We start from the raw sequence: 12800 nt of genomic DNA on the forward strand, positions 1-12800 counted from the left end.
TAGTAACAGGCTTACGTGCCTGGATCAAGGTATCAATGACCGAATCAGAGAACCCTCGCTTAGATAAAATCAAGCGTTCAATCTCCAAGCAGTCAGCTGCAGAGAAACTAGATTCGGATGATGGAAGTGTCCCTGAATAAGAAGGTCCTCTTCAATGGAAGCTTCGACGGTGGCAGAGAGGACATGTCCACCAGATCGGCATACCAAGTCCTGCGAGGCCACGCAGGAGCAATGAGAATCACCGAAGCCATCTCCTGTTTGATCCGAGCAATCACCCGGGGAAGGAGAGCAAACAGTGGAAACACATAAGCTAGGTTGAACGACCAAGGCATCTATCAGTTAGGCCTGAGGATCCCTGGACCTGGATCCGTATCTCTGGAGCTTGGCATTCTGCCGAGATGCCATAAAATCCAGCTCCGGTCTGCCGCATCTGAGAATCAGGGAGGCAAACACCTCCGGATGGAGCTCCCATTCCCCTGGATGAAACGTCTGTCTGGTGAAAAAAATCAGTTTCCCAATTGTCCACTCCTGGGATGTAGATTGCTGACAGATAACAAGAGTGAGCCTCCGCCCACCAAATTATTTTGGATACTTCCGTCATCGCTAAGGAACTCCTTGTTCCTCCCTGATGATTGATATAAGCCACAGTCGTGATGTTGTCCGACTGAAATCGGATGAATTTGGCCACAACCAACTGAGGCCAAGCCTGAAGCGCATTGAATATTGCCCTCAACTCCAGAATATTTATTGGAAGTAGAGACTCTGACCGAGTCCACACACCCTGAGCCTTCAGGGAATTCCAGACTGCTCCCCATCCTAGTAGACTGGCGTCCGTTGTCACAATCACCCATGAGGGTCTCCGGAAGCACGTCCCTTGGGACAGATGATCCTGCGCAACCACCAAAGAAGAGTCTCTTGTCTCCTGATCCAGATCTATCTGAGGAGACAAATTTGCATAATCTCCATTCCACTGACTGAGCATGCTCAGCTGTAGAGGCCTGAGATGAAAACGAGCAAAAGGAATGATGTCCATTACCGCCACCATCAATCAATTACATCCATGCACTGAGCCACTGATGGCCGAGGATTGGACTGAAGGGATTGGCATGTATTCAGAATATTTAACTTCCTGACTTCCGTCAAGAAGATTTTCATGGACATAGAGTCTATTAGAGTTCCCAGGAAAGGAACCCTTGTCTGTGGAGTTAGTGAACTCTTTTCTAGATTCACCTTCCACCCGTGAGTCCTTAGAAAAGATAGAACCATGTCGGTATGAGACTGTCAGCTGATATGACGCCGACTGGATCAGAATATCGTCTAGATAGGGTGCCATTGCAATGCCCCGCGGCCTGAGAACCGCCAGCAGAGACCCTAGAACCTCCGTAAAGATCCAAAAAGTCCAAAAGTTAGTGCCACGAACTGAAAATGTTTGTCCAGAAAGGCAAACCTCAGGAACTTGTGATGATCTCTGTATAGGAATATGAAGATATGCATCCTTTAAGTCCACAGTAGTCATATATTGACCCTCCTGGATCAATGGAAGAATTGTCCGAATAGTCTCCAACTTGAAGGATGGAACTCTGAGAAATTTGATTAGACTCTTGAGATCTAAAATGGGTCGGAACGTTCCTTCTTTATTGGGAACCACAAAAAGATTTGAGTAAAACCCCTGCCCCTGTTTTGGAACGGGACGAATTACTCCCATAACGGAGAGGTCTTATACACAACGTAAGAACGCCTTTCTTTTTATCTGGTCTACAGACAATCGTGAAAGAAGAAACCTTCCCCTTGGGAAGTAATTTTTTAACAACAACTGATACCCTTGAGACACGATTTCTAGTGTCCATGGGTCCTGAACGTCTCGTATCAATGCTTGGACAAAGAGAGAAAGTCTGCCCCCTACTAGATCCGGTCCCGGATCGGGGGCCGCCCCTTCATGCTGTTTTGAGGGCAGCAGCGGGCTTCTTGGGTTGTTTACCCTTGTTCCAAGCCTGGTTGGGTCTCCAGGTGGACTTGGCTAGTGCAAAATTCCTTTCCTGTTTAGCGTTGGAGGAAGAGAGGACTCCCTTGAAATTTCGAAAGGAACGAAAATTACTCTGTCTACCCCTTTGCTTAGATGTTTTATCCTGAGGTAGGAGGTGACCCTTACCTCCCGTAATGTCAGAAATTCTCTCTTTCAAGTCAGGCCCTAACAGGGTCTTTCCTTTGAAAGGTATAGCCAAAATCTTGGATTTAGAGGACACGTCCGCAGATCAAAATTTTAACCATAAGGCTCTGCACGCTAAAATGGAAAATCCTGCATTCTTAGCTGCCAATTTGGCGATCTGAAAGGCGGCATCCGTAACAAAAGAATTAGTCAGCTTAAGGGCCTTAATACTATCCATTATTTCTTCCAAAGAAGTCTCAGTCTTAAGAGACTCTTCTAAGGCGTCAAACCAAAAGGCAGCCGCAGTTGTGACTGGTACAATGCAGGCCGTTGGTTGTAATAGAAATCCTTGATGAACAAATAGCTTTTTTAGAAGACCTTTCAACTTTTTATCCATAGGGTCTTTGAAAGCACAACTGTCCTCAATAGGGATAGTCGTACGCTTAGCCAAGGTAGAGATAGCTCCCTCCACATTAGGGATCGTTTGCCAAGAGTCCCGAACGGTGTCAGCTATAGGGTACATTTTCTTAAAAATAGGGGAAGGTGAGAACGGGATACCCGGTCTTTCCCTTTCCCATGTAACAATTTCCGAAATTCTCTTAGGAACCGGAAAGATATCAGAATAAGAAGGAACCTCTAAGTATTTGTCCATATTACACAATTTTTCTGGAGGGACCACAATAGAGTCACAGTCGTCCAGAGTCATCAAAACCTCCTGCAGCAACAGACGGAGGTGTTCCAGTTTAAACCTGAAAGACATGACGTCCAAATCTGTCTGGGGCATAGCACTTCCTGAGTCCGATAGTTCCCCCTCAGACAGGTTCTCCCTACCCCCCATTCAGAGCCCTGGGAGGGTACATCGGAGATAGCCATCAAAACATCAGAAGTCGCAGGGACCACAAGGGCTTCTGTCCTGTTGCGTTTGCCTTGTAACACTGGCAACTTAGACAAAACTTCTGTAAGGGTGGATGACATAACTGCAGCCATATCCTGCAGAGTGAATGAAGTGGACGCCGGTTGAGGAACACAGCGTCGCTTGGGTGGGCGTTAAAGGTTGTGACGATTGGGGAGAAAGCTGTGGCATACCCTGAGTCTCATCAGTCTGAGAAACATCCTTAGATATATCCTTATTAAAGAAAACTTGCTCTCTACATTGCAATGCCCTCTCAGTGCATGAGGGACAAAAAGTAAGCAGGGGTTCCACATTGGCATCTAAACACATGGAACAAGTACTGGCATTAAGATCATCCATAGTAAAAACAAAATGTTATTCAGTTATGCAATACACTTTTTACATACAAAACCGTTGTAAAATAAAAAAAAAAAAAACTGTGCCTGTAAAAATAAAAATCTTTTGCTCAGCACACTGCACAAAAAAACTCTTATAATTGTGGCATTGGAAAAATAAATGTGTTTATACGTATCCCAGAAAAAGTTAACTAATTTTTAATATTAACTTCACACCTTAAAATCAAACCACCTCGCCACAGCTCTGCTGCGGCGCCTACCTGCCCCTCCTGAGACAAAACGCCTACCCGAACAGAAGAGTGTCTAAACCGCCTGAGTTCTAAATACCCATGCAGTCCAGACAAACACTGGAGTCAAGTATACCGTCCGACTCCCAGGAAGACACTGCTCGGCTTTTTCCAGCGCGCGAAAGAGTGCCCCGCCCATCGTTGGCGTACCAGAACGAAACTCCCGTGCGGCTCAATACAGTAGCAAGAAAAAACAAAATCGAGCCGCCAGGGTAAATGTTACACCTCATAAAAGTGCCCAACATTAAAAGCCAGTTCCCCAGTCAATTTAACAACTCCCGGTCCATTGAGACAACCCCTGCCGGAAGTGTATTATAACAGTGTTATCCTGAGTGCAAAACTCCAATAAGTCAGCCCACACATGAAAGGGTTAAATGGCATGAAACTTTCTTTACTAAGCACCCCATATTTTAATAATGTCAATGAATATGCCCAATAATGATAGCAGCCCTCCAGACCCATGTATAGTAGGACACAGACATAGGCCAGCTTACAGAGGGAAAAAACAGTCCTTTCTGAGGTACTAGGTGTCACAGAAAGTTAAAGACTGCACATACCTCCATGATGAGTAACAACATGACTTGTCCCACACTGCCAGAGGTCCTTCTTCTCCTCCAGGAATCTGTGGGAACAAACTGGGTCTTAGATAAAATCTGCTAAGACCATATTCATCAGGGCAGCACACAGACTGGGAGTCACAGAGGAACGGATTTGATCTGCACAGACCCCCTAGCTGTACCCCGAGTATAATAGTACACACTGGCACCATTTAAAAATAAAAAACTCTTGATTGACGAAACTAAACTAACACCTCACTTTACCTCTTCCTATCACTAACACAGGCAAAGAGAATGACTGGGGTGGGAGGGAAGGGAGGAGCTATATATACAGCTCTGCTGTGGTGCTCTTTGCCTCTTCCTGCTGACCAGGAGGCGAAATCCCTTAAGTAAGGATGAAATCCGTTGACTCGTCATATCTTGTAAAAGAATACATGTATATATTATTCTCAGGCTAATATCTGCTTTGAATACAACATTCTATCAATTATGTATTTAGTGTTTTATGTCCCTTTAATTAAACAACAATTAATCTTTGCATATAAAAATAGATTCAACAATTTAAAGAACCCTTTAAAAAAAAATATAAGTAAAAGTCAACATTTACTGCCCTTTTAATGATATAGGAATTTAGATTTACATTTAGACACTGGTGTACTATATCAAATTTAAGTTATATTCCTACCTGGGGCGGGCTTTCCCATTTTCTTAAAAAGTCTTCTTTGGCTTTGGCTAGAAATTCTTTCACTGAAAAATAAAGTACAAAAAGCATTTAAACACAACAATCTATACATTTATGAATTAGTATACATATACACACACACTATATATATATATATATATATATATATATATATATATATATATATATATATATATATACATACATACATACATACACACACATATATATATACATACACATATATATACATATATATATATATACACATATATATATATATACACACACACACACACACCTATATATATATATATATATATATATATATATATATATATATATACACATACACACACACATAAATACACACATACACATATATATTTTAATTAAAGTTGGAGCGTAACGCCTCACGCACTCGCATTGGGGCAAGAAAGCGCCTTTACGGGCGCACATGTAATTCTACTCATATTACAAGTGGGAAAAGCAGGTGTTAACCATAGCACAAACTTAAAAAGTGTCACATAACACATAAATCCAATAAACAGTACCACTCATTAACACTGTCTAATAAAAAATACTTAATAATAATATTGCACAGAGAAGTTATAAGATATTAGAAAAAAACAAACAAATAAACAAACAAAAACAACAAGATTCATGCTTTCCTGATAAATCTATTTCTTTCCGGATATGGAGAGTCCACAACGTCATAATGTCATCAATTACTAGTGGGGATATCACTCCTGGCCAACAGGAGGAGGCAAAGAGCAACACAGCAAAGCTGTTAAGTGTCACTCCCCTATCCATAAACCCCAGTCATTCGACCGAAGGGAAATGGGAAAAAAGAAATAAACACAAAGGTGTAGAGGTGCCTGCGGTTTAGTAAAAAAAATAACTGTCTTAAAATTTAAGGGTGAGGTCGTGGACTCTCCATATCCGGAAAGAAATAGATTTATCAGGTAAGCATACATCTTGTTTTCTTTCCTAAGATATGGAGAGTCCACAACGTCATCAATTACTAGTGGGAACCAATACCCCAGCTAGAGGACACAGATGACTAAAGAGGGATAGCAAGACAGGCAGACCTAAACAGAAGGCACCACCGCTTGAAGAACCTTTCTCCCAAAAGAAGCCTTGGCTGAGGCAAAAGTATAAAATTTGGAAAAAGTATGCAAAGAGGACCAAGTCGCAGCCTTGCAAATCTGTTCAACAGAAGCTTCATTTTTGAAAGTCCAAGAAGAGGAGACGTGAAATGAGCCGTAATTCTCTCAGGAGGCTGCTGACCAGCAGTCTCATAAGCAAAACAAATAATACTTCTCAACCAGAGAGAAAGTAGTAACAGTAGCTTTCTGACCCTTTTTACGCTTTCCAGAGAAACAAAAAAACAGGGCAGAAGACTGGCGAAAATCCTTAATTGTCTATAGATAAAATTTTAAAGTACGCACGACATCCAAGATGTGCAACAAACGTTCCTTATTAGAAGAAGGATTAGGACATAGAGAAGGAACAACAATTTCCTGATTAATATTTCTATCCGAACCCGTTTTGGGAAAAAAACCTAACTCAGTACGAAGAACCGCCTTATCAGCATGAAAGATAAGATAAGGCGAATCACACTGCAAAGCTGAGATTTCAGAGACTCTCAGAGCAGAAGAGATAGCAATAACAAACAAAACCTTCCAAGATAACTTAATATCTATGGAATGCATTGGTTCAAACGGAGCATGCTGCAAAACTTTAAGAACAAGGTTAAGGCTCCAAGGAGGAGCAACAGACTTAAACACAGGCCTGATTCTGACCAAGGCCTGACAAAAAGACTGAACATCTGGCACATCCGCCAGAAGCTTGTGCAACAAAATAGATAATGCAGAAATCTGACCCTTCATAGAACTGACCCTGGAGAAAAGACAAAATCCTAGGAATACTGATCCTACTCCAAGAATAGGTAACCAATAAAGGTAATTACGCCATACCTTATGGTAAATCTTTCTAGTAACGGTCTAGCAAGCCTGAATCATGTCTCAATGGCAGACTCAGAAAAACCACACTTAGACAGAACTAAGCATTCAATCTCCAAGCAGTCAGCTTCAGAGAAGCGAGATTTGGATGAAGGAATGGACCTGAGTTAGAAGGCCCTTCCTCAGAGGCAACCTCCAAGGTGGAAGAGATGACATCTTCACTAGGTCTGCATACCAGATCCTGCAAGGCCATGCAGGAGCTATTAGAATTACTGATGCTCTCGCCTGTTTGATACGAGCAATGTCTCGTAGAAGAAGAGCAAAAGGAGAAACAGATATGCCAGACTGAAATACCAAGGAACAGCAAGAGCATCTATCAGGGCTGCCTGTGGATCTCTTGACCTTGAACCGTACCTTGGAAGCTTGGCGTTCTGCCGAGACGCCATCAGATCCAACTCCGGCACCCCCCAATTGAGGGTTAATCTGGAGAACACCTCCGGATGGAGAGCCCACTCCCCGGGATAAAATGTCTGTCTGCTCAGGAAGTCCGCTTCCCAGTTGTCCACCCCTGGAATGTGGATGGCAGATAGACTTCCGCCCACAGAACAATCTGAGCCACTTTCTTCATGGCTATGGAACTCCCAGTTCCTCCCTGGTGGTTTATGTAAGCCACTAAGGTGACATTGTCCGACTGGAACATGATAAACCAGGCTAAGGACAACAGAACATTGTAAATTGCTCTCAACTCCAAGATATTTATGGGGAGAGCAGACTCCTCTCGAGTCCGTAGTCCCTGCGCCTTTAATGAGTCCCAGCCAGCAGGCTGGTGTCCATGGTCACAATCACCCAGGAAGTTCTCCGGAAGCATGTGCCCTGAGACAGATGCTCCCGAGAAAGTCACCACGGCAGAAAATCTCTTGTCGCCTGATCTAGATCTATCCTCTGAGACAGATCCGTATGGTCCCCGTTCCATTGTCTGAGCATGCATAACTGCAGATCTCTCAAATGGAATCAAGCAAAGGGAATGATGTCCATGGAAGCGACCATCAGACCAATTACCTCCATACATTGAGCCACTGATGGCCGAACAGTAGACTGCAGAGAGAGGCAAGAATTTTGGATTTTCTGACCTCTGTCAGAAATATTTTCATAGATAGGGAATCTATTATGGTCCCCAAAAAAACTACCCTTGTGGCTGGAACAAGGGAACTCTTTTACAGATTCACTTTCAATCCGTGGGAAGGTAGAAAAGACAACAAGATCTCTGTATGAGAGTGTGCTTGTTGAAAAGATGGCACCTGAACCAATATACGTCATCCAGGCAGGGCGCCACTGCAATTCCTTGAGATCTGATCACTGCCAAGAGAAAATTCTGGGAGCTGTGGCAAGGCCAAACGGAAGAGCCACAAACTGAAAATGTTTGTCTAGAAATGTGAATCTCAGAAACTTGTGATGATCCCTGTAGAAGGGAACATGAAGATATGCATACTTCAAGTCTATGGTCGTCATGAACTGACCCTCTTGGACCAGGGGAAGAATGGAACGAATGGCTTCCATTTTGAAGGATGGTACCCTGAGAAACTTGTTGACACTTTAGGTCTAGAATAGGACAAAAAATTCCCTTATTTTTAGGAACCACAAACCTGTTTGAATAGAATCCTAGACCCTGTTCCCTTATAGGAACTGGAACTATCACTCCCAGGGAAGAAAGGTCCCGGAGGCAATTCAAGAAAACCTCTCTTTTTATCTGGCCTGCAGATAATTTTGAGAGGTGGAACCTGCCCCTAGAAGGAAAAGTTTTGAATTCTATTTTGTAACCCTGCGATACTATGTCCACAGCCCAGGAATCTGGGACATTTCGTATCCAAGCTTGATAAAACAGAAAAATTCTGCCCCCCACTTGATCCAATCCCAGATCGGGGCAAACCCTTTATGCTGATATAGACTCAAGTGCGGGTATCTTAGATTGTTTCCCCTTGTTCCAGGACTGATTTGGTTTCCAAGAAGACTTGACAGCTCCTGCTTGGAAGAGGAGGACTTTCCTTTGAAGTTATGAAAAGAACAAAAATTACTATGACGTCCTTTAGGTCTATTTTTCTTGTTTTGTGGCAGAAAAGACCCTTTTCCACCCGTAATATCAGAAATTATTTCTGCCAGACCAGGTCCAAACAAGGTCTTACCCTTGTAAGGAAGCACCAGAAGCTTGGACTTGGAAGTAACATTAGCTGACCAAGATTTTAGCCACAACGCCCTTCCGGGATAACGCAGTGAAGCCAGATATCTTGGCTTCCAGTTTAATAACCTGCATGGTAGCATCAGAAATAAAGGAATTGGCTAGCTGGAGAGCCTTAATCCTATCCAAAATCTTCTCCAAAGGAGTCTCTACCTGAAGTGCATCAGACAAGGTGTCGTACCAAAACGATGCCGCACTAGACACAGTGGCAATACATACTGCAGGTTGCCATTGAAGACCCTGATGAACGTACATCTTCAAATAAGCCTCCAGATTTTTGTCCATTGGATCCTTAAAAGAGCAGCTATCCTCTATAGGAATAGTAGTTCTCTTAGCTAGAGTAGAAATGGCCCCTTCTACTTTAGGCACCATGCGCCATGAATCCTTAATGGAGTCAGCAACAGGAAACATCTTTTTAAAGACAGGAGACAGGGAAAAAAGAATCCCTGGTTTCTCCCATTCCTGGGCAATAATCTCCGTTGCACGGTCTGGAACAGGAAACACATCCACAGTGGAAGGAACATCATAGTAATTAAGTTTACTAGATTTCTAAGGGTTGACAACGACAGGTGTATCGGAGTCATCCAAAGTAGCCAAAACCTCCTTTAGTAATACACAAAGGTGTTCAAGCTTAAATCTGAAGGATACCACTTCAGCATCAGATGAAGGAATTATACAGTCAGAGTCTGAGTTTTCACCCTCAGAAGCTACCGACGTGTCCTCCTCCTCCCCATGAGACAGGGCAACTTGAGTAGCAGTGGGAAGAACAGCAACCTTGTTATATGAATCTCTAGTTCTCCTCTTGGGTTTTCCCTTTAGCAAAGGAAAAGCAGATAATGTCACAGAAGATACCTGAGCAGCAAATTCTGCAGGCAAATATATGCCTCCAGGAGGCTGAGATGAACCACAGGGCACTGCATGTGACGCCATAGAGGCTTGGGACATTATAGGAGAAAGCTGTGGCATTGCCTGAACAGCATCATCCTGAGAGACATTAGGCTCAGCAAAAAAAAGAAAGACGTTTTTCTTTACATTTCAATGTCCTCTCTACACATGAGGAACAAAATTGCATAGGAGTAACAATTTGGGCTTCTAAACACAATAAGCACATATTCATAAGAGCAGACTTCTGCTCCATGATAGACATGGCCCCAAAAAAAAAAAGTTGAGGAAAAAAAACTTTGCTTTTAACACAATCTTTCCCCCAGAAAAAGAACCACAAATCTTTTCAGTATCGGAGAGAAAAAAAAAAGTTATTTGAGAAATGTACTGTCACTTTAAATTTAAAAATAAACCTCACAATATCAGCCTCTACACCTCTGGAACTGAGGTGCCTACCTGCCCCTTCCGGATGACAGAACTGCCAGAGACATGGAGGGCGACACAATGATTCAGACCTCCATTAGATCACAGTCAACACTGCTCCGTTAGCTGAGGAGCGGAAAGGAAAGAGGTCATGTGACCAGTAGAAAAACTAGCTGCGCAACAAATGCGGCGCACGAAAAACAGACCCGCTCAGTCTAAGCCTGCCCACCAGCTGCTACAATACTGAGGAGACTAGCTGACAAGCCAGTAATTCACTGGAGTCCTAAATTCCGTTATCACCACGCTAAAGTGACAAACACCCAGACCCATAGAGATAAATACTATCAGGGTAATTTCTAAACATTTAAAAAAGAGCCAGTCTTAAAAAAAAAAAAAAGGAACTCCTTCATGACCATAAGAAGGTTTACCATTTAGTCTTCTAAATGCTGCAGGGAATCCTTTAAGTGCTAGTCTCCTACATAGAAGGAAAAAAGGCACTTACCTGCAATCTAGCCGTCCGGCAGGAGGACAGCTCACAAGGCTTGAAAGGATACATACTCCTTACCAAGACCTGTAGAAAAAAAGAAAGAACAGAGTAAACCTACTCTGGCTTTCTATACTAGGGCAGCAAAAGGTTAGGAAAATGCAGCAAGCCCCACCTCACAAGTTCCTAACTGCTTTAAAGCCACCACTACCCTACTGAAGAGATTAATGTGGACTACGGCTAGACCCAAAAAATCTTGCTTGTAGCGAAACAAATCCAATTTTCTTCAGACACCAGAACTTCACCTCATCCATTGACAGAGGTAAAGAGAATGACTGCGGTTTATGGGTAGGGGGGTGGCACTAAACAGCTTTGCTGTGGTGCTCTTTGCCGCCTCCTGCTGGCCAGGAGTGATATTCCCACTAGTAATTGATGACGTTGTGGACTCTCCATATCTTGGGAAAGAAAACAACAATATATAGGAAGGAAACAAGGAACTCCAAGACTATTGCCAATGTTGGTTTATTAGAGCAGGTAAGTGAGAGACACCATCACAGTGTGCAAGGATTAAAACTGACGCGTTTCCCGCATGCTCACATGTGCTTCATCAGAGATATATATATATATATATATATATATATATATTTATTATGATATATTAGTATTTATATGTGTATATATGTATATTTATACATATATACACATAAAAAACAAATATATGTATAAATTTTTATACATATATTGCTGTGTTGTTGCAATCAGGGTTCCGCGAGCTGTGGCTGTGAGGCTGTTGGCTTGAAAATGAGGCTTTATTCAAGTCTATGGGGGAAATTACCTTGCCCACTGTTGAGCACAAGGGAGCTATATTTGTGCTCCCAACCCACAATATCACGCTCAGTAGTGAGCGCGGAAATAAAAATAAAACGGAGCAGAGATGACAGGTTCGTGGAAGAGCAAATATGAACTCAACTCGTAATCTAGCCCTAAGAGTGTATTATTATTTATTTATTTATTATCGGTTATTTGTAAAGCGCCAACAGATTCTGCAGCACTAACAAGGCAAACAAGTGCCTTGTATATCTGTAAGTGTATCTGTAAAAGTTGAGTGTGTACTTGTGTGCAGACCTCTCAACTATTTGAGAGGGACAGTCCCAAATTCTGAGCTCTGTCCCTCTCAGACAGCCATATGTCCCTCTTTCCAAAATTTCCCTGAGCCCCACCCATGGAAAACCCAGAAACACCCACAAACTGCCCTGACACAACCACGGACCACGCAGAAACACCAACAATCCCACCCACTAAGCACCCACGATCCCTTCCTTCCCAACACGGCTCAACCCACAAAATAATGATGGGCTCCTATCAACCCCCCTGTGTCCCTCATTATCAGCCGCAAATGTTGAGAGGTATGCTTGTGTGTGTTAGATAAAAACACACACACACTACTATATTATAAAATAGAGCATGGCAAATCCAGGCACAAGGGTTTTTGTTTTCAAATCACACTGTGCCACCAAGCCAGATTTTACGGGAAAGCGATAGCAGCAAATTGCACTGCTTCTACGCTAAGCTTGTGAACTAGAAAGGAATGTTGCAAAGCCAGATGAGAAATGAAATTACATGTTGCTGATTGTTAACTTCCTGGGCACATTCTGTGATCTTATACACATGGACAAATTTTACATTTTTTTCCCCCCGGGTCCATGCTGTTACACTATGAACTTGGACCCTATTAAATGCTCAGTGTGGCCGTTTCCTTCATGAGTCTACACAGTGACATTATGCACAGAGGCCCAGCGTTAAACTTTATTCTATGCTCTTATTCCCCAGGTCCCTGCAATGACATTTTGCATGGGACAATTTGTATTCCCTATACTGCCTTTTTTCTCCAGGT

General features: G+C 42.8%; 1 protein-coding gene across 2 annotated transcripts in view; it reads right to left on the reverse strand.

Moving 5' to 3' along the window:
* Nucleotides 1–12800, reverse strand: part of PRKACB (protein kinase cAMP-activated catalytic subunit beta) — a 412367-nt gene that overhangs the window by 233735 nt on the left and 165832 nt on the right. For both annotated transcript variants that reach the window (XM_053693314.1, XM_053693315.1), the window contains exon 2: nt 4924–4985. In XM_053693314.1, coding sequence (XP_053549289.1) covers nt 4924–4985 — 62 coding nt within the window. The remainder of the gene's footprint in view (nt 1–4923; nt 4986–12800) is intronic.

Source organism: Bombina bombina, chromosome 10 (genome assembly GCF_027579735.1).
Source record: "Bombina bombina isolate aBomBom1 chromosome 10, aBomBom1.pri, whole genome shotgun sequence".
Taxonomy (NCBI): Eukaryota; Metazoa; Chordata; class Amphibia; order Anura; family Bombinatoridae; genus Bombina; species Bombina bombina.